General features: G+C 47.8%; 1 protein-coding gene across 3 annotated transcripts in view; it reads right to left on the bottom strand.

Moving 5' to 3' along the window:
* LOC144607513 (rho GTPase-activating protein 27-like) overlaps positions 1-18671 on the bottom strand; it is a 235782-nt gene that overhangs the window by 19118 nt on the left and 197993 nt on the right. For 2 of the 3 annotated variants that reach the window (XM_078424405.1, XM_078424408.1), the window contains exons 9-13: positions 15888-15992; positions 13696-13794; positions 11253-11349; positions 6793-6921; positions 1138-1236 (exon numbers count right to left, since the gene is read on the bottom strand). In XM_078424405.1, coding sequence (XP_078280531.1) covers positions 1138-1236; positions 6793-6921; positions 11253-11349; positions 13696-13794; positions 15888-15992 — 529 coding nt within the window. The remainder of the gene's footprint in view (positions 1-1137; positions 1237-6792; positions 6922-11252; positions 11350-13695; positions 13795-15887; positions 15993-18671) is intronic. The other variant, XM_078424406.1, reaches the window with a different exon arrangement.

The following is an 18671-nucleotide window of genomic DNA, read 5'->3' as shown; positions in this document are numbered from 1 at the left end:
GTTTAGAGGGTTAGAGGGTTATGGTCTGAGTGCAGGTAGATGAGACTAGGTCAGGGAGAATGGTCGGCGTGGACTGGTAGGGCCGGACAGGCCTGTTTCCATGCTGTAGTTGTTATAAATCAATGCATTCCTCCAGTTATTCATGCTCCATGTAAAGACTCAGAGGCACGGATAGAGTAGATGCTGAGAGGATGTTTCCTTTCACAGAGGCATCTTGAAATAGGGAGGCAAGTTTCAGAATAAGGTCTTCCATCTATGATCCAAATGGAGGAACAATTTACAGAGACCAAATGTACAAACTCTCACGTCTAAGAAATGGGAGGAGATGGAGACTGGCAGATATTTGAATTCCAAGTGTGTGAGACAGTGGTGCTGAGACCAAGACCACATTACTCATGATCTAGTGCAGGAAGGACCTGCAGGTGCTGGTTTACACCAGAGATAGACACAAAATGCTGGAGTAACTCAGCAGGACAGGCAGCATCACTGGAGGGAAGGAATGGTGATGTTTCGGGTCGAGACCTTTCTTCAGCGGTCTTGTTGAGTTACTTCAGCATTTTGTGTCTATCTTCAGTCATGATCTTATCGGGCAGCGAAGCAAGTTTCAGGGATGGACAGGCTGACTCCTGTTTCTAGCAAATTGAGAATAATATCCAGGGCTGGCAGAACATAGCGCGTCAGACACCAGGGGCATCAGTGGGCTTAAAGATTTTCTCATGTTAATGTGAGTTTACATAAGTCACCTGTTACACAAGTGCCCATAAATGCAAACTGTAAAGTATGGAAGGCAAAGTGTTAGAAAGAGTTAATGGTGTAATGTTACACAGGGGCTAAAAGAGTCATAGAGTCAGAGGGCATGGAAATAGGCCCTTTGGCCCATCTCGTCTGCTAGCCAGGATAGCCTATATAAGTTCATTCTATTTGCCTGCAATTGGTCCAGATCCTTCTACACCTATTAAAGAAAGGAGAGGAGTAAAATCATTATTGTAGAGAAAGGACAGGGAGGATTATCTTTCCTGTTAATGTGTGCCATTGGATATTTAAGAGTAATCATGAAAAATAGAGCTGAAAATATATTCTTCTGCTGGGAACAAGTAATCCAAGATGTCACCTCCACATGGGTGATGGGACCATTACCTCGTCTCTCAACATCTTGGATGCATTTCAGCACAAAGCGTGGCACTGTGGTGCCTTCCCTTCGGCACAGGTCCGCCAACTCACAGCCAAATACCTGGTCTGGAAAACAAAAACCAGACAAGCACTGAGTCTCTGACTTTGACGTTGAACCACAGCAGCCACACTACAAATAACCCAGCAAAAGAAGAGAGCAGGAAAAGGACAAAGATCAAACTGAATATGGCCAATATACAGCAGTGGGACTGTCACCCCATTGTCTATCTGCACCTACACAGAGAACATAAATGTAAGATAGACACACAAAGCTGGAGTAACTCAGCGGGTCAAACAGCATCTCTGGAGTAAAGGAATAGGTGACATTTGGGGTTGAGACCCTTTTTCAGACATAAATGTATTCATCTCCAAATACATTGATATAAATATACTTGTATCCTCAGTCTAGAATTCACATAGACCACGTTTTCAAAACAATGTGTATCACTTCATTAACGCTGGCAACATACACACAATACATCAGTTGCATACGCTGCAGTGAAAGGTATTTGTTAATGGGATTGCTCTGTTAATCAATGGGCTGAATGGACTTTTTGCGATTATAGTTATGTACATTAACATGAGGGAGCTCGGACATCAATGTAGCTGCACGCAATAAATTGAATAAAAACATTAATAATGGGAGACATAACTATATTATTGTAGATCAGTTACATCGACCATCACATTCATATTCCATTGAAGCAATATCAGCCTGCTGATTATTGGGGTGAGAGATCAATATTGGGGTGAGAGATCAATATTGGGGTGAGAGATCAATATTGGGCAAGTGCTCGTCACCTACTGAATGACATATTGTTGACTACCCCATCTCTGAGGCCAGCAACATTTGCCTGATATAATCCAACATTTCCTGCATCAAACAATTCCTCTTTTCCAGATCCATGTGCACAGAGGTACAGTGAAAAGCTTGTGTTGCGTGTTAACCAGCCAGCGGAAACACGATACATGATTGCAATCGAGCCATTTACAGTACACAGTTACATAAGGGAATAACGTTTAGTGCAAGGTAAAGCTAATAATGTCCGATCAGAGATAGACCGAGGATCCCCAGTGAGGTCGATAGTAGTTCAGGACTGCTCTCTGGTTGTGGTAGGATGTGGACATGCCTGACAACAGCTGGGAAGAAACTGTCCCTGAATCTGGAGGTGTGCGCTTTCACACTTCTGTACCTTTTGCCTGATGGGAGAGGGGAGAAAAGGAAATGGCCAGGGTGCGAGTCAACCTTGATTATGCTGCTGGCCTTGCCGAAGCAGCGTGTGGTATAGATGGAGTCAATGGAAGAGAATTTGGTTTGTGTGATGGTCTGGGCTGAACTTCATCCAGTGCAATTGGAGAAACATATGCATCACAACACACATTGAATGGGGTGAATCTCACCTCATCAAGAGACCGCCATCGTGACCATGAAGCGCAGTCTAAAATTGGATGGATGGATGCATGCATCAATCAATCAATCCACCCAATCAATCAATCAATCCACCCAATCAATCAATCAATCCACCCAATCAATCAATCAATCCACCCAATCAATCAATCAATCCACCCAATCAATCAATCAATCCACCCAATCAATCAATCAATCCACCCAATCAATCAATCAATCCACCCAATCAATCAATCAATCCACCCAATCAATCAATCAATCCACCCAATCAATCAATCAATCCACCCAATCAATCAATCAATCCACCCAATCAATCAATCAATCCACCCAATCAATCAATCAATCCACCCAATCAATCAATCAATCCACCCAATCAATCAATCAATCCACCCAATCAATCAATCAATCCACCCAATCAATCAATCAATCCACCCAATCAATCAATCAATCCACCCAATCAATCAATCAATCCACCCAATCAATCAATCCACCCATCAATCAATCCACCCATCAATCAATCCACCCATCAATCAATCCACCCATCAATCAATCCACCCATCAATCAATCCACCCATCAATCAATCCACCCATCAATCAATCCACCCATCAATCAATCCACCCATCAATCAATCCACCCATCAATCAATCCACCCATCAATCAATCCACCCATCAATCAATCCACCCATCAATCAATCCACCCATCAATCAATCCACCCATCAATCAATCCACCCATCAATCAATCCACCCATCAATCAATCCACCCATCAATCAATCCACCCATCAATCAATCCACCCATCAATCAATCCACCCATCAATCAATCCACCCATCAATCAATCCACCCATCAATCAATCCACCCATCAATCAATCCACCCATCAATCAATCCACCCATCAATCAATCCACCCATCAATCAATCCACCCATCAATCAATCCACCCATCAATCAATCAATCCACCCATCAATCAATCCACCCATCAATCAATCCACCCATCAATCAATCAATCCATCCATCCATCCACCAATCCACCAATCCACCAACCAATCAATCAATCAATCAATCCATCCATCCATCCATCCATCCATCCATCCACCCACCCACCCACCCACCCACCCACCCACCCATCCATCCACCCATCCATCCATCCATCCATCCATCCATCCATCCATCCATCCATCCATCCATCCATCCATCCATCCATCCATCCATCCATCCATCCATCCATCCATCCATCCATCCATCCATCCATCCATCCATCCATCCAAGTAAGTTAACAAACCCGGGGGGGGCAGAGCTCGACCGAGTGACTGCAGTGGCCAATGGGGGGGAGGGGGAGCGGGATGGGGTGACGAGAGCATCAGAGGAGGAGGGTGGAGGAAGGGGGGAGGAGGTGGGATGAGGGAGGAGGAGGATGGGGAGGAGGAGGATGGGGAGGAGGAGGGGAGTGGAGAGGGTGAGGGATGGGTGAGGGGGGTTGGAGGGGGTGGGGATGGAGTGGATGAGCCAGGGTTGGGGGAGGGGTGAATGGGGGGGATGGGTAAGAGAGAGTGGGGTGGGGGGAAGGGGGGTAGGGGAGAGTGGGGGTGGGGAGGAGGGGAGAGGGGGTGGGGAGGAGGGAAGATTGGGGGTGGGGGGAGAGTGGGGTGCAGGCAGGGAGGTGGGGGTGAGGGGAGAGGGGAACAGGGGTGTGGAGGGGGAATGGAGGTGGAGGCAGGGCTGGGGGACTGGGGGTGGGGACGTGCAAGTGGGGGTGCGTAGGGGGGATGAAGTTTGTCAGTGGGGGGAGGATGGGGGGATAAGGGGGATTGAGTGGGGGGATTGAGGTTGCTACACCAATACAGGAGAGGCTTTAGGTCCAGGGCTCACTCAGTCACACCCTCTCCCCTTCCCTGTCCCCACTCTACGAGGAATGGGCCCAACGGGTCCACTTGGTCTAGTATATTACTAAAACTCTCTGTTTGTGTGTATGTGTCCACCATAACTTTTGTGGTTTGCACAGCCAAAACGGTACACCATAGTGCCACAATGTTTGGCCCACGTTACTCACCATTATCCTGGGCATAATGTCGAACAACTCTCATTCAAATTGAAGCTACATTTTTAAAACTAGAGAGATTTTAAGGTTTAAAAATTTCCTTCCTAACCCATTTCTTGAAGGTCTTCAGCGTGTGACGTCACAATGGCAGCCGCAGGTCTTCAGGAGATGAGCTCGCGCTCCCCCCCTCCCCCCCCCCGGTGCACCGCCGCCCGTCCCGGTGCACCGCCGCCCGTCCCGGTGCACCGCCGCCCGTCCCGGCATGCCTCGTGCCTGACATTCCTCAGATCGGGCAGAGCTGACCGTCGGGAGGTGTCGTCGCCTATCCCACTCCGAGGGGGGGTGGACTCCCGCCCGATTGATGGGAATGCCATGCTGAGTGCCTTCCTCTCCCCTTTCCTCTCTCCCCTCAAACGCCCGCAACCCCAGAGGAGCTTAAAGCTGCGTTGCCGGGCCCACAGCCAAAAAAGCCGTTAAAATAGTTAACAAACCAGCCCGAGTGACAGCAGTGGCCAATGGGGGGAGGGGAGGGGGTGACGAGAGCGTCAGGGGAAGGATGGGGAGTTGGAGGAGGGGGGAGGAGGAGAGGGGTGGGTGAGGAGGGGTGATGGAGGGGGTGGGGATGGAGTGGGTGAGGGGGGTATGGGGGGATGAGGAGGAGGGGGGATGGATTGGGTGAGGAGGGGTGGGGGGAGGAGGAGGCGGGGTGGGGGAGGAGGAGGGGGGGGTCAAGTAGGTGAGGGGGAATGGGGGGTAAGAGGAGGAGGGGGTGGGGGAGGAGGAGGGGAGGTCGAGTGGGTGTGGGGGGTGAGGACAGGGGGATGGGGGGGAGGAGGAGGAGGGGGGTGGGGGGAGGAGGAGGGGGGGAGGAGGAGGGGGGGGAGGAGGAGGGGGGAGGAGGAGGGGGGTCTAGTGGGTCGAGGGGAGGGTGGAGGTAGGAGTGGTGTGGGGGGGAAGGAGAGAGTGTGGGAGGGGGGGTGGGAGGAGAGAGTGGGGGTGGGGGGGGGAGGGGGTCGAGGGAGAGTGGGAGTGGGGGGAGGAGGAGTGTGGGGAAGGGGGACAGTGGGGGTGGGATGCAGGGGAGGGTGGGTGTGAGGGGGTTGGGGTAAGAGAGAGTAGGGGTGGGGGGGGAAGGGGGACAGTGAGGGGCAGGGGAGAATGGGGGTGGGGAAGAGGGGAGGGAGGAGAGAGTGGGGGGGAAAGGGGGGTGGGGGAGCAGAGAGTGGGGGGGTTGGGGAGGAGGGGGCGGGGGTGGGGGGGGCGGAAAGAGTGGGGGGGACAGTGGGGGTGGGGAGGGTAGGGTGGGGGTTGGGAGGAGGGAAGAGTTGGGGTGGGGGAGAGTGGGGGTGGGTAGGAGGGAAGATTGGGGGTGGGGGGGAGTGGTGTGCAGGCAGGGAGAGTGGGGGTAGGAGGGGAGGGAGGTGGGGGTGAGGGAAGGGGGAGGGGGAATACGGGTGGGGAGGGGGAAATGGGGGTGGAGACAGGGCTGGGGGGAGTGGGGGTAGAGGAGGGGCAAGTGGGGGAGGGGCAAGTGGGGGTGGGGGCAGGGGAGGGGCAAGTGGGGTGGGTAGGGGGGATGGAGTGGGTCAGTGGGTGGAGGAGGGGGGGGTAAGGGGGATTGAGTGGAGGAGTTGAGGGTGCTACACCAATACAGGAGAGGCTTTGGGTCCAGGGCTCACTCACTCACACCCTCTCCCCTTCCCTGTCCCCCCTCCACGAGGAATGGGCCCAACAGGTCCACTTGGTCTAGTATTGTAGTAAAAATATGACAGTTTGCTTTCTGCGATCTTCACTGCGGGCAATATTTCCCTGTGCTCTGTTCACCCAGTTGCAACAGGATGTCCACTGCTTACTGTTGCATTTGTGTAGGCAGTAATTATTTAGTGAACGGACAGGAATGAAAAACCATGCAGAAGAGTTGCCCTTGGGGCTTCTGTCCAAAAACAGGTGCAGCTCGCTCAACCCACAACATGGTGACACAGTAAAGTTGCAGCCTGCACCAAAGTGGTCTCACTGGATGCTGATCAGTTTGTTACCAGGGTTAGAAATAATGAGTTCATTTGAAACACCATTTAATTCTGAGGTACTCCAGTTAAAGCAAAGTGGCTGAAAATAAATGGCTGCCTCAACTCTGCCCAGTGAATTTCACCAGTTTGTGAGCAGTCTAATACCCTTACCTTGGATATAACCTTTGTCCTTCACAGTCTGCAGCGTAGGTCTCCGCTGTAGGAACTTCTTTAGTTTGGTTTTTATTTTCTTGGTGTCCGCAGTTTCGGTGCTAACCACAGGGTTCTTGGAGACAGCTGCTGAAGAGACAAAGCAGCCCATCAACTCTTTGCAATAAAATACACTGAGAAAACACAAGTAGATAAAGTGGGAAAGGTGTGTGGTATGCTTTCCTTCATTGGTTTAACCAAAAGGGGCAATGCTTTCACTCAAAGGGTAGTGGGTATATGAAATGAGATGTCAGAGGAGAAAGTTGAGGCAGATACCACAACAACATTTCAAAGACAGGATCGTGGATAGGAAAGGTTAGAGTGATATGGGCCAAATGCAGACAAATCAGTCTAGCTTAAATGTAGCATCTTGGTCGGCATGGACAAGGTGGGCTGAAGGACCTGATTCTGTGTTGTATGACTCTATAACTTCCGGTGTTATACATATATATTTGGATGTACACATAGTTGGGTTGGTTAGAAAGTTTGCAGACGACACCAAGATAGCTGGGGTTGCAGACTGTGAGGAAGGCTGTCAGAGTATATGGTGGGATATAGATCAACTACAATCATTGGTGGAAAAATGGCAGATAGAGTTCAATCCAGCGAGTTTGAGATGTTGCACTGTGGGGGGTGAATTGCAAGGGGAAAATATACAAACAGCATTGATGTAGAAAAGAATCTTGGGGTCTGTGTCCATAACTCCCTGAAAGTGGCAACACAACCAGGTAGAGAGTGGAAAGGGTTACGGTATGCTTGCCCTCATTGGTAGGGGCATTGTGCGCATGGGTCAGGAAGTCATGTACAACTTTATACAACTTTGATTAGGCTGCACTTGGAGTAATGCATTCAGCTCTTGTCACCTCAATACAGGAGGGGCCAGGATGCATTGGAAAGCATGAGGGGGCTTACCAGAATGCTGCCTTGGTTAGGGGGTATTAGCTATGGGGAGAGATTGGACAGACTTGAACTGTTTTCTCTGCAACACACTGGAAGTTGAGGATACAACTGATAGAAGTATCTGTAGAACTAATGGATCAGCCATGATTGAATGGCTGAGTAGACTTGATTGTGTGGCCTAACTCTGCTCCGATCACTTATGACCTTATGCATATAACATTATAAGGGGCATACAGAATGTTTACAGTCAGAACTTTTCCCCAGGATTGATATAACAAATACACGTAGTTTTAAAGTCAGAGGGGCAACTTTTAAAGGAGATGCGAGGGGCAGTTTTTTTTGTTTACACAGAGGGTGGTGGGTGCTGGAATGTAATGCCAGGGGTGGTGGTGGAGGCAAATATAATAGTGGTATTTCAGAGACTTTTGGATAGGCATATCAATGTGCAGAGAATGGAAGGAACTGGATTATGTGCAGGCTGATAAGAATTGGAATTCGCATCATGTCGGGGATATTGTGGGCCAAAGGGCTGCATTGTTCCTTGTTCAATATTCTATGTTCTCCATGTAAATGGAACAAGCTGCCAGAGAGGTTGGTTGAGGCAGGGACAATACAACATTTAAGAAACACTTGGACAGGTGCATGGATAGGAAAGGCCCAGAGGGGTTTGGACTAAATGCCAGCAAATGCCAGCAAAGGCAACTTGGTTATGAATGAGTTGGGCTTTAGGGCCCGTTTCCATAATTTATTACTCTATGACTCTAAACAGATTACCAGGACAAGACACTAGATTACTCTGAGAAACTGTCAGATGCAGTAATGGGATGGCAGCATGGCTGATGTTCAGGGAAGGTGAGATACAGTGAATTAATGGACGTCCTTGGTCAAAACTGATCATGATAAAACTGTTCTGGAAAAATTGTCTAAGAGGAAATAGTGCTCATGATTGTGTTGATTTCTGTGCAAGGAATATGGCACAAGCAGAGGGATGGGCGAGGGCAGACCCGACCCACTGGTGGGCAGTGAAACCCTGGCCTTCACGCCACCAGGCAATGTCACAGCGGGTATCGGGCAGGGGAGTACGGCAATGGACTGAGGTGAACAGCGTGGAGGCACTGTGCCACATGTCTATACAAGGTCAGTTTTACATTCATTTATTTTCCAATCATGGCCAATGCTCCCGAGGTATTTTATACTGATGTTGGAAACACGGGATTAAATTCCATAATAACTGAAATATAGACGTATCTGTTAATCTTATGGAAGTAGAATTTGTTGAGCGGGAATTGAACTACATTAAAAATTGATATACATCCCCCCAAAGTGCAGTACAGTAGCAATCATTTCCACACATTTCTTTTCACTGGGAGTATGTGTGTGTGCTCCCCCCCCCCCACCACCCCCCCCACCACCCCCCCCCCCCACCACCCCCCCACAACTCCCACCCACCTCCCAATCATTTGCCACCCAATTCACCACCTTGGGATCAGCAGCATGTAAACTGGTGTTGCAACAGCCCCTCTCACCACCATTCAAGCAGTCAGTCCAACATCTACCCCCACAGCCCACACCCTGAAGCAGATGGGCCTCGTTGCCATCTCTCCCAAACCCATTACTAACAGGAGCAGCAGGGACCACAGCCAGAGTGCTGGAAATGTACATCTTGAAGATTCAAGGTTACTTGAAGCTTTGAGCAGACCCAAGAACCACATTTCTGGGCAAGTCTTGGCTACCATAGCTTAGTTTAGAGATACTACAAACAGATCCTTCGGCCCATCGAGTCCAAACCGATCATCGATCACCCACACGCAATTCTATGTGGTCCCACTTTCTCATCCACTCCCTACACACTAGGGGCAATTTACAGAGGCCAATGAAGCAGCAATCTTGCACTTCTTTGTGATGTGGGAGGAAACCGGAGCATCGGGAAAAAACCCATGGTCACAGGGAGAGCTTGCCGACTCCACACAGACTGCACCCAAGGCCAGGATGGACGGCAGGTCTCTGGCGCTGAGGCAGCAGCTCCACCCACTGCATCACTGTGCCGCCCGACATACGATTGAAGCTCTCATTCCTCTTTTTTCACCCCAGTGATCTGGCTACTGACAGGACTGGTCTTACTTAGCTCATGTGATAATAGAGTTAGGTCATTCGGCCCATCGTGTAGTCTGCCACTCAATCATGGCTAATCCATCTCTCCCATCTAACCTAATTTTCCTGCCTTCTTCCCATAACCTCTGACACCCATACTAATCAAGAATATCTATCTCTGCTTTAAAAATATCCATTGACGGCCTTCTGTGGCAAAGAAGTCCACAGATTCATCAACCTCGGACTAAAAAAACTGTTCCTCATTTCCTTCCTAAAGGAACGTCCTTAAATTCTGAGGCTATGCCCTCTAGTCTGAGACTCTCCCACTAGTGGAAACATCCTCTCCTCACCCACTCTATCCAAGCCTTTCACTATTCGATACATTGCAATGAACTCCCCCCCTCATCCTTCTAAACTCCAGCAAGTACAGGCCCAGTGCTGACAAACACTCATCATATGTTAACCCACTCATTCCTGGGATTATTCTAATAAACTTCCTTAGGACCCTCTCCAGAGCCAGCACATCCTTCCTCAGATCAGTGCCCAAAATTGCTCACAATACACCAAATGCGGCCTGACCAGAGCCTTATAGAACCTCAGTATTACATCCGTTTTTGTATTCTAGACATCTTCAAATAAATGCTAGCATTACGTTTGCTTTCTTTACTACCAATTTGACTTGCAGATTCACTTTTTGGGAATCCTGCACCAGCATCCCCAAGTCCCTTTGCACCTCCGATTTCTGGATTCTCTCCCCATTTAGAAAATAGTCTATGCCATTATTCCTACTACCAAAATGCAGGACTCCACACTTAGCTCCACTATATTCCATCTGCCACTTCTCTGCCCACTCTCCCAACCTGTCCAAGTCCTTCAGCAGAGTCCCTGGTTTCTCTCCACTACTCCACTTTTTTTCGTATCATCTGCAAACTTTGCCACAAAGCCTTCAATCCCCTCGTCCAAATCATTAATATACAACGTGAAGAGTCGGCCCCAGCACAGACCCCGTGGAATTCCGCTAATCACTGGCAGCCAGCCAGTAAAAACCCCCTTTATTGCCCCTTCTTTGCCTTCTGCCATCCAGCCAACCTGCTATCCAAGCTAATATCTGCCCTTTGATACCATGGGCTCTCATCTTCCTGAGCAGCCTCACCTGTGGCACCTTATCAAAGGCTTTCTGACAATATAGATAACATCCACCAACTTTGCCTGTCCTGCTATTTATTGCTTCAAAGAATTCCAACAAATTGGTCAAGCAAGACCTCCCCTTCACAAAACCATGTTGACCGGCCTATTTTGTCATGAACTAATAAGTACTCCAGTACTAAAAACCTCTAACTACTTTTATTTTGTCAATTATTTTGCTCAGTGCTATTGATATTGGACATCTTCATCATTGTTGCTTTTTTGATAACATTTCAAAGACTTACGGCGGTTTCGCTTCTCGTCCTTCTCTTTGTTGTTGAGCCTCTCCGGACTGGCTGTGTCATGAGCAGAGTCAACCTCTTCTGTGCTCACTGAGTCCATCTTGAAGGGAAACGGGAAGATTAACCATGCAAAGTTTGCAGAGTAAACACACCACTCTCGATGTTTCCATGAAGGAATCAGAGTAGAAGCTTGAATGGGAATACTTTTAGTATTTCCAGACCCACTTTCATATTTCACCAACAACAGATCGACAAAACCCACAACACACCATATATGGAGATAGTAGGGAAATGGGAAGAAACAGACAGTTTTTAAAAATCTTAAAACTGGAATATCGTTTAGAAATAAAATGTCATCCAAAGTGTCAGACCTCCAACCCCAGGGGTACAAAGGCAGCAGATGCATGGAAACACCATGATACACAAGCTGTGCTACAACACGTTGCTTTATTGCTGGATCAAAATGATAAAACAACACTTCGGGAGTTCCTTCACCATCTGATCATCTAGCCATCCGGGCTGCACTGATCAGGATGGATACTCCCCTCCATCTTCTCGGGGGCAAGTAATACCCATTATTAGTTTAGAGATACAGCATGGAAACAGCCCTAAAGCCACAGAGTCCACACTGACCATCAACCACCCATTTACACTAGTTCTTTGTTATTCTACATTCTCTGACATAGGTGCCGGTGGATGAACCATTGGTGTCCTGGATCACCAACCTCCAGACTGGATGACCACAATATGTCAGGCTACAGAACTGTGTCTCAGGCATGGTGGTGAGCAACACAGGGGCCCCACAGAAGACGGTCCTCTCTCCCTTCCTGTTCACCATCTACACCTCGGACTTCAGATACAACTCGGCTCCTGCCACCTGCAGAAGTTTACAGGTGACTCTACAATTGTGGGCTGCATTAGTGAGGGGAGGGAAGCTGAATACAGAGGTGTAGTCCATGACTTTGTTGAGTGGGGTGGGCTGAATCACCTGCAGCTCAACACCAAGACAAAAGAGTTGGTGGTGGACTTTAGGAGGAGAGGAACACCCGTATCCCCTGTCTCCATCGATGGTGTGGATGTGCAGTTGACCAGGGAAGACCTTGGAATGTACCTGGACAGTAAACTGGACTGGTCCAGGAACGCTGTACATGAAGGGACAGAGCCTGCTGTACTTTTTGAGAAAGTGCTGCAGTTCAACATCTGCAATAAGATGCTGTAGATGTTCTTCCAATCGGTGGTAGCCAGTGCCATCTTCTTCGCTGCCTTGTGCCAAGGCCGCGGACACCAATAGGATCAACAAACTCTCATGAAAGGCTGGCTCCGTCCTGGGGGTGGATTTGGATTCATGGGGGGTGGTTTTGGAGGGAAGCATGCTCCTCAAACTGTGGAGCATCTTCGACAATACAGCTCACCCCCTCCATGACACACTGGTCAATCTGAGGAGTACCTTCAACAACAGACTGGTTCCACCAAGATGCAGCACAGAACGCCACAGGAGATCCTTCTTCCCTGTGGCTATCAAACTTTACAACTCCTACCCATTCTGTGGGGTAGATTGAGATTGACTCCCCTCCCCCTTCCCCTCCCCAATCTTTGCACATCTCCAAGCCATTCTATTTATTCACAAAATGCTGGAGTAACTCAGCAGGTCAGGCAGCATCTCGGGAGAGAAGGAATGGGTGACGTTTCGGGTCGAGACCCTTCTTCAGACCCTTCTCCAAGCCATTCTACATCACTTTAACTTCACGTTTCATGTATTTTGTGTTTTTATGACTGTTGGTAGATAATTTCACTCCTGGGATAAATACAGTTCTATCGTATTGTATGGCATCCTCTCCCTACAAACTAACGGCAATTTACAGAGGCCTATAAACCTGCACATCTTTGGCATGTGGGAGGAAACTGGAGCTGGGGAAAACCCATGCGGTCGCAGTGAGACCATGCAAACTCCACAGACAGTACCCAAGTTAGAATCTAACCCGGGTCTCTGGCACTGCGAGGCAGTACCATCTTTAACCTAAGGTTAGAATCTAACCCGGGTCTCTGGCGCTGTGAGGCAGTACCCCATCTTTAACCCAAGGTTAGAATCTAACCCGGGTCTCTGGCACTGCGAGGCAGTACCATTTTTAACGACCCCACTGAATATTATTGTTACATAATGATGCAGCTGGTGGAGCTGCTGTCTCACAGAGCCAGAAGGTTTTCTCCAGGTGTTCCAGTTTCCTCCTACATCCTAAAGACGTGTGGGTTTGTAGGTTAATTGGCCTCTGTAAATTGGCCTCTGTAAATGTAGGATGTGGATAAGAATGTGGTATAACATAGAGGTAGTGTGAATGGGTGGCTGATAGTTGGCGTGGACTCTGTGGCTGAAGGGCCTGTTTCCATTCTTTATCTCTGAAACAATATCTATCACGAGTATAATTTTGTTTCGTTTCCAGGCACATACCGTTTGGAAGATACTCTCATTGATCATCTTATACCAGTCTCCAATGAGAGACTCTATGTCATATTGTATGAGGTACTCTGAACCTCCTCTTGTTTTCAACTAAAAAGAAAGGAGAGTATTGTTAATAGACAGAGAGCACAAGTCAAAACTGGAAATGTAGCAGCACCTTAGAGTGCACCAACATGTAGCAGCACCTTAGAGTGCATCAACATGTAGCAGCACCTTAGAGTGCACCAACATGTAGCAGCACCTTAGAGTGCACCAACATGTAGCAGCACCTTAGAGTGCACCAACATGTAGCAGCACCTTAGAGTGCACCAACATGTAGCAGCACCTTAGAGTGCACCAACATGTAGCAGCACCTTAGAGTGCACCAACATGTAGCAGATTAAATGCCAACACCTTATCTGCAAACACCACACACCATCTCAATTCAGAACAATGTTCGCTGACGTTTTTAGTCTTGTTTGTTTGTTTTTGCAACATTCACACTGTTCGCCATGACCAGTGTTTTATTAACCACTGCATATCTAAGAATGGAGAGTGGGAGATGGACAAGACAGTGAGTAAATGTGGAACTCTGACTCTACATCTTCAGAAGATGGGAAGAGAATGATCTTGCTATTTATTTGCAATATCACTGCACAGTAGAGTTGCAGGTTTAGTTTTTGCGTTTTTGTAGTTTTAGAGATACAGCACGAAAACAGGCCCTTCGGTCCACCGTGTCCGCACCGACTAAAGTTCCCCGCACACTAGCCCTAACCTACACACACTTGGGACAATTTACATTTATACCAAGCAAATTACTCTGCAGACCTGTACGTCTTTGGAGTGTGGGAGGAAATCGAAGATCTCAGAGAAAATCCAGATCTCGGTGGCAGTGGCACAGCAGTAGAGTTGCTGCCTTACAGCGATGGAGACCTCAGTTTGATCCTGACTACGGGTGCTGTCTGTACGGAGTTTGTACGTTCTCCCCGTGACCGCATGGGTTTTCTCCGAGATCTTTGGTTTCCTCCCACACTCCAAAGACGTACAGGTTTGCAGGTTAATTAGTGCAAAATTTTGCGAAACAAGTGCAAAATTTTCCCCAGTGTGTGTAGGATAGTGTTAATGTGCGGGGATCGCTGGTCGGTGCGAACTCGGTGGGCCGAAGGGCCTGTTTCCGCACTGTATCTCTAAACTAAACTAAAAACTCACGCAGTGTATGAAAATAACTGCTGATGCTGGTACAAATCGAAGGTATCACAAAATGCTGGAGTAACTCAGCAGGTCAGTCAGCATCTCAGGAGAGAAGGAATGGGTGACGTTTTGGGTCCTTCAGACTGATTCAGACTAAAACCTCACGCAGGTCACTGGGAGAACATACAAACTCCGTACAGACAGCACCCGTTGTCAGGATCGAACCCGGGTGTCTGGCGCGGGTAGGCAGTAGCTCTACCGCTAAGCCACCACGCTATTCAGTCGCCTTGCAGCTCCAATGGCCAGGTTTAATTCTGACCTTTAATTCTGGTTGCTAGATCAATAGGTCACCGTAAAGTACCCTTGTACAGGTGTGTGGTAGGAGAACTAGGGAGTGACTAGGAAGTTAGTGGGGGGGATGGGACTGGTGAGATTGCTCAGAATCACCATTCATCCAATGGGCCGAATACAAAATGCGAAATGGTCCGACACAAATTTGATCTTTAGCTAAAATCATAGAGGACAGTTTGGATTTGATGGATATAGTTCAGTTCCAGTTTAGTTTATTATCACGTGTACCGAGGTACAGTGAAAAGCTTTTGCTGCATGCTATACGATACTTTTGCATCAGTTATTTTGTAGCTTTGGTTGTCTACATAAAATGATGCTAATCATCAAAATTAACAACAGAATATTGGACCAGAGTTTGGACATTGCGCTCAGTGAGAATGGCAAAAAGGCTCAGGTTGGAGATGATGCTGGGGAATGGTGAAGAACAAAGACTGACCACAGTTGTCTGAACTTAGAAAACTATTATTTAAATAGGTTAATGCCTGTACTGAAATAAGAGAGAAAATAATATTTTATAAAATACTCCATGATCCGATCAATTGAAAAACTATAAAACAGATTCTTTCAGAAGCCTGTGAGAAATCAATGAGAAATCAATTCCTATCAATTCCATTGAGAAATCAATTCCAATCGTGTCTAGTATCAAAGATCTTTGCTCTCACCTCTAACACGTTCTTTTTACTCGATTTATCCTTTGTTGCCCATCCGACTGTTGCTCCTTTCAGTTGAACCGTATATTCGGGTATAATCTGGCCAATGGCTTGTTTCTGTACAAAGAACGACACAGAATGTGAAAGATGCTGTTAGTCTTTCCAAAGTGATTGCCTCAGAGCTGAGGGAAGGGAGGTGTGAACATCAGGCAGATATGGTGGGCCAAATGAGGTGGGTATCTGCTCAATTTGCTTCAATTATCCTGGTCTGGGGGAAGGTTTGATAGATCAACTGGTCTTTTCCAGACTGTCAGTTTGGAACATTCATGGATTTGCTATTTCATTTTGATAATCAGGAAAAATCCAAAATATCTCCATTTCATTATCTTCATCTCTACTCCTCTGGTAAGTAATTATGATATTACAAAACATATCTTTCTGCCTCTGCCATTTCAGATATCATTTGACTGCATTTAGTCAAATAGAATGAAGAAAATGGAAAGATTCAGAGGTAAATTGCAATGTTGCTGCAGCAACCCGCTTGTAATCGGACATGGTCTTTGAACAAGCTGGGCTTTTTCCACTCCCCACACCTGTGTCCTCAGTAATTTCTCTCTGAAAAGACCACTGACTGTCACCCCTCCACAGTGGCCTGATTCAGCCACTTCTCATGCACACCCATCATCAACTCTTCCAAAGCTCATCTCCCATATGCCATCCATATCCCCCTGTCCTATCCTCGATGGGTTACAGCCAACCAACACTAAATGCTTCCAATTATAATACCAATATTTAAATCTGTTTATCACATTGCTTCTTTCAACAATGCCCTGAAACCTTGTATTCCTCTCTTTGTCTCTCAATCATTCCAATTGCAATCTCTTGTGCAAGTTTGCCCCCTCCTTCCACCCCACCCACCCCCCCACCTAGTAATGCCTCATCTGTCCTTGCCACAGAGTCACAGAGTGATACAGTGTGGAAACAGGCCCTTCACAGAGTCACAGAGTGATACAGTGTGGAAACAGGCCCTTCACAGAGTCACAGAGTGATACAGCATGGAAACAGGCCCTTCACAGAGTGATACAGTGTGGAAACAGGCCCTTCACAGAGTCACAGAGTGATACAGTGTGGAAACAGGCCCTTCTGCCCAACTTGCCCACACCGACCAACATGTCCCAGCTACACTAGTCCCACCTGCCTGCATTTGGCCCATATCCCTCCAAACCAGTCCTATCCATGTACCTGTGTAAATGTTTCTTAAACGTGCGATAGTACCTGCTTTAGCATAGTGCTTCAGCATTACCTGTCTAACAAATGTTCCTTTGCCCCTTTAATCCCTTCACTCACTCACTTTCAGCAAAGCAACGGCCCAAGAGGGATACAATATAGAAACTTTGGCCCACCAAGTCTACACCAATCAACAAGAACTCATTTACTGACACTAATCCCTTTTCATTCCCACACTCATGGCAAAAAGATAAAGGAGGAAATGTGTGTTTGTAATAAGGGGATGTACTTTGCATCTGTTTTCACCAGGGAGTAGGATCTGGAGGACAGTGAGATCAGTGTGGAAAACAGTAATATACTAGATAGACACATAGTGCTGGAGCAACTCAGCGGGTCAGGCAGCATCTCTGGAGAAAAAGGATGGTGACGTTTTGGGTCGCGACCCCTCTTCAGACACTGAACCCAAAATGTCACCCATCCTGTTTCCCCAGAGATGCAGCCTGACCCACTGAGTTGCTCAAGCACTTTGTGTCTACCATCGGTATAAACTCGCATCTAAAGTTCTTTTCTACACATGCAATGACGGCTTGAGATTGAGAGAGAGATGGTGTTGGGGCTCTTGAGGAGCATTTAGGTGGATAAATCCACAGGACTTGCCGGTAGCTATCTCAGGTTAGTAAGAGGGGCAAGAGAGGAGATTGTAGAAGCCTTGATGAAGATCTTTGCAACCTCTGATGAAGTACTGGATGACTGGAGAGTAGCTATTGTTGTTCTTTTATTTAAGAATGGAGAGAATCTAGACCAGTGAGCCTCTTGTCAGTGGCGGGGAAGTTATTGGAGGGATTTCTTTGGGATAGGATTTGCTCACATTTGGGAGAAAATGGGACATGGCTTTGTATGCAGGTCATGTCTTGCTAACTTGATTGTTTTTTTGAGGAGGTGACGGGGGTGATCAATGAGGGTGGGCGGTGGTAGTTGTCGACATGGACTTTAGTGAAGCATTTGATAAAGGCCCACATGGTAGGCTGATCTAGAAGATTAAGCTGCACTGGATTAACAGTGACATGGTCATATGGTTTCAGAGCTGGTTTAGTGTTCAGGTGGAAGGATATTCTGGCTGGTGGTCTATGACCAGTGGTGTTCTGCAGGGATCTATGTTGGCACTGCTATTTTGTTGTGATGGTATAAGTTATTTGCCTTCTATCACAGTGGGGAATGTGAGGTCGCTGAAAAAACAAGATGGATGTGCTGCCTGCGCTGGTGAGGACTCGGAGGGAGGGAGTGCCGTGAGTGCAGTGATCTCGATGTTTTGCGGGGACATAGCTCCATGAGGAGGTCCCGGAGTCTAGTGCGATGTGGACGGCTTTCTGACTTTTCGGGCGGACAGGGACTGCAGAGATAGTGCCAGCGGTCGGTACAACTCTGGTCACATCACGGTGAAGGAGCATGTGTGTGGCCCGGACATTGAACTGATGGCTGGCGGTCTCCACTTATGCTGTGTGCCCTGGAGCTTCACACACGCCACTGTGGTGGCTGTTTAAGTCTATGTTTAATCTTTGTGGTTGTGTA

This window comes from Rhinoraja longicauda, chromosome 29 (genome assembly GCF_053455715.1).
Source record: "Rhinoraja longicauda isolate Sanriku21f chromosome 29, sRhiLon1.1, whole genome shotgun sequence".
Classification (NCBI taxonomy): domain Eukaryota; kingdom Metazoa; phylum Chordata; class Chondrichthyes; order Rajiformes; family Arhynchobatidae; genus Rhinoraja; species Rhinoraja longicauda.
Note: the sequence above shows the minus strand (reverse complement) of the source record. Positions and strands in the feature narration are given on the sequence as shown.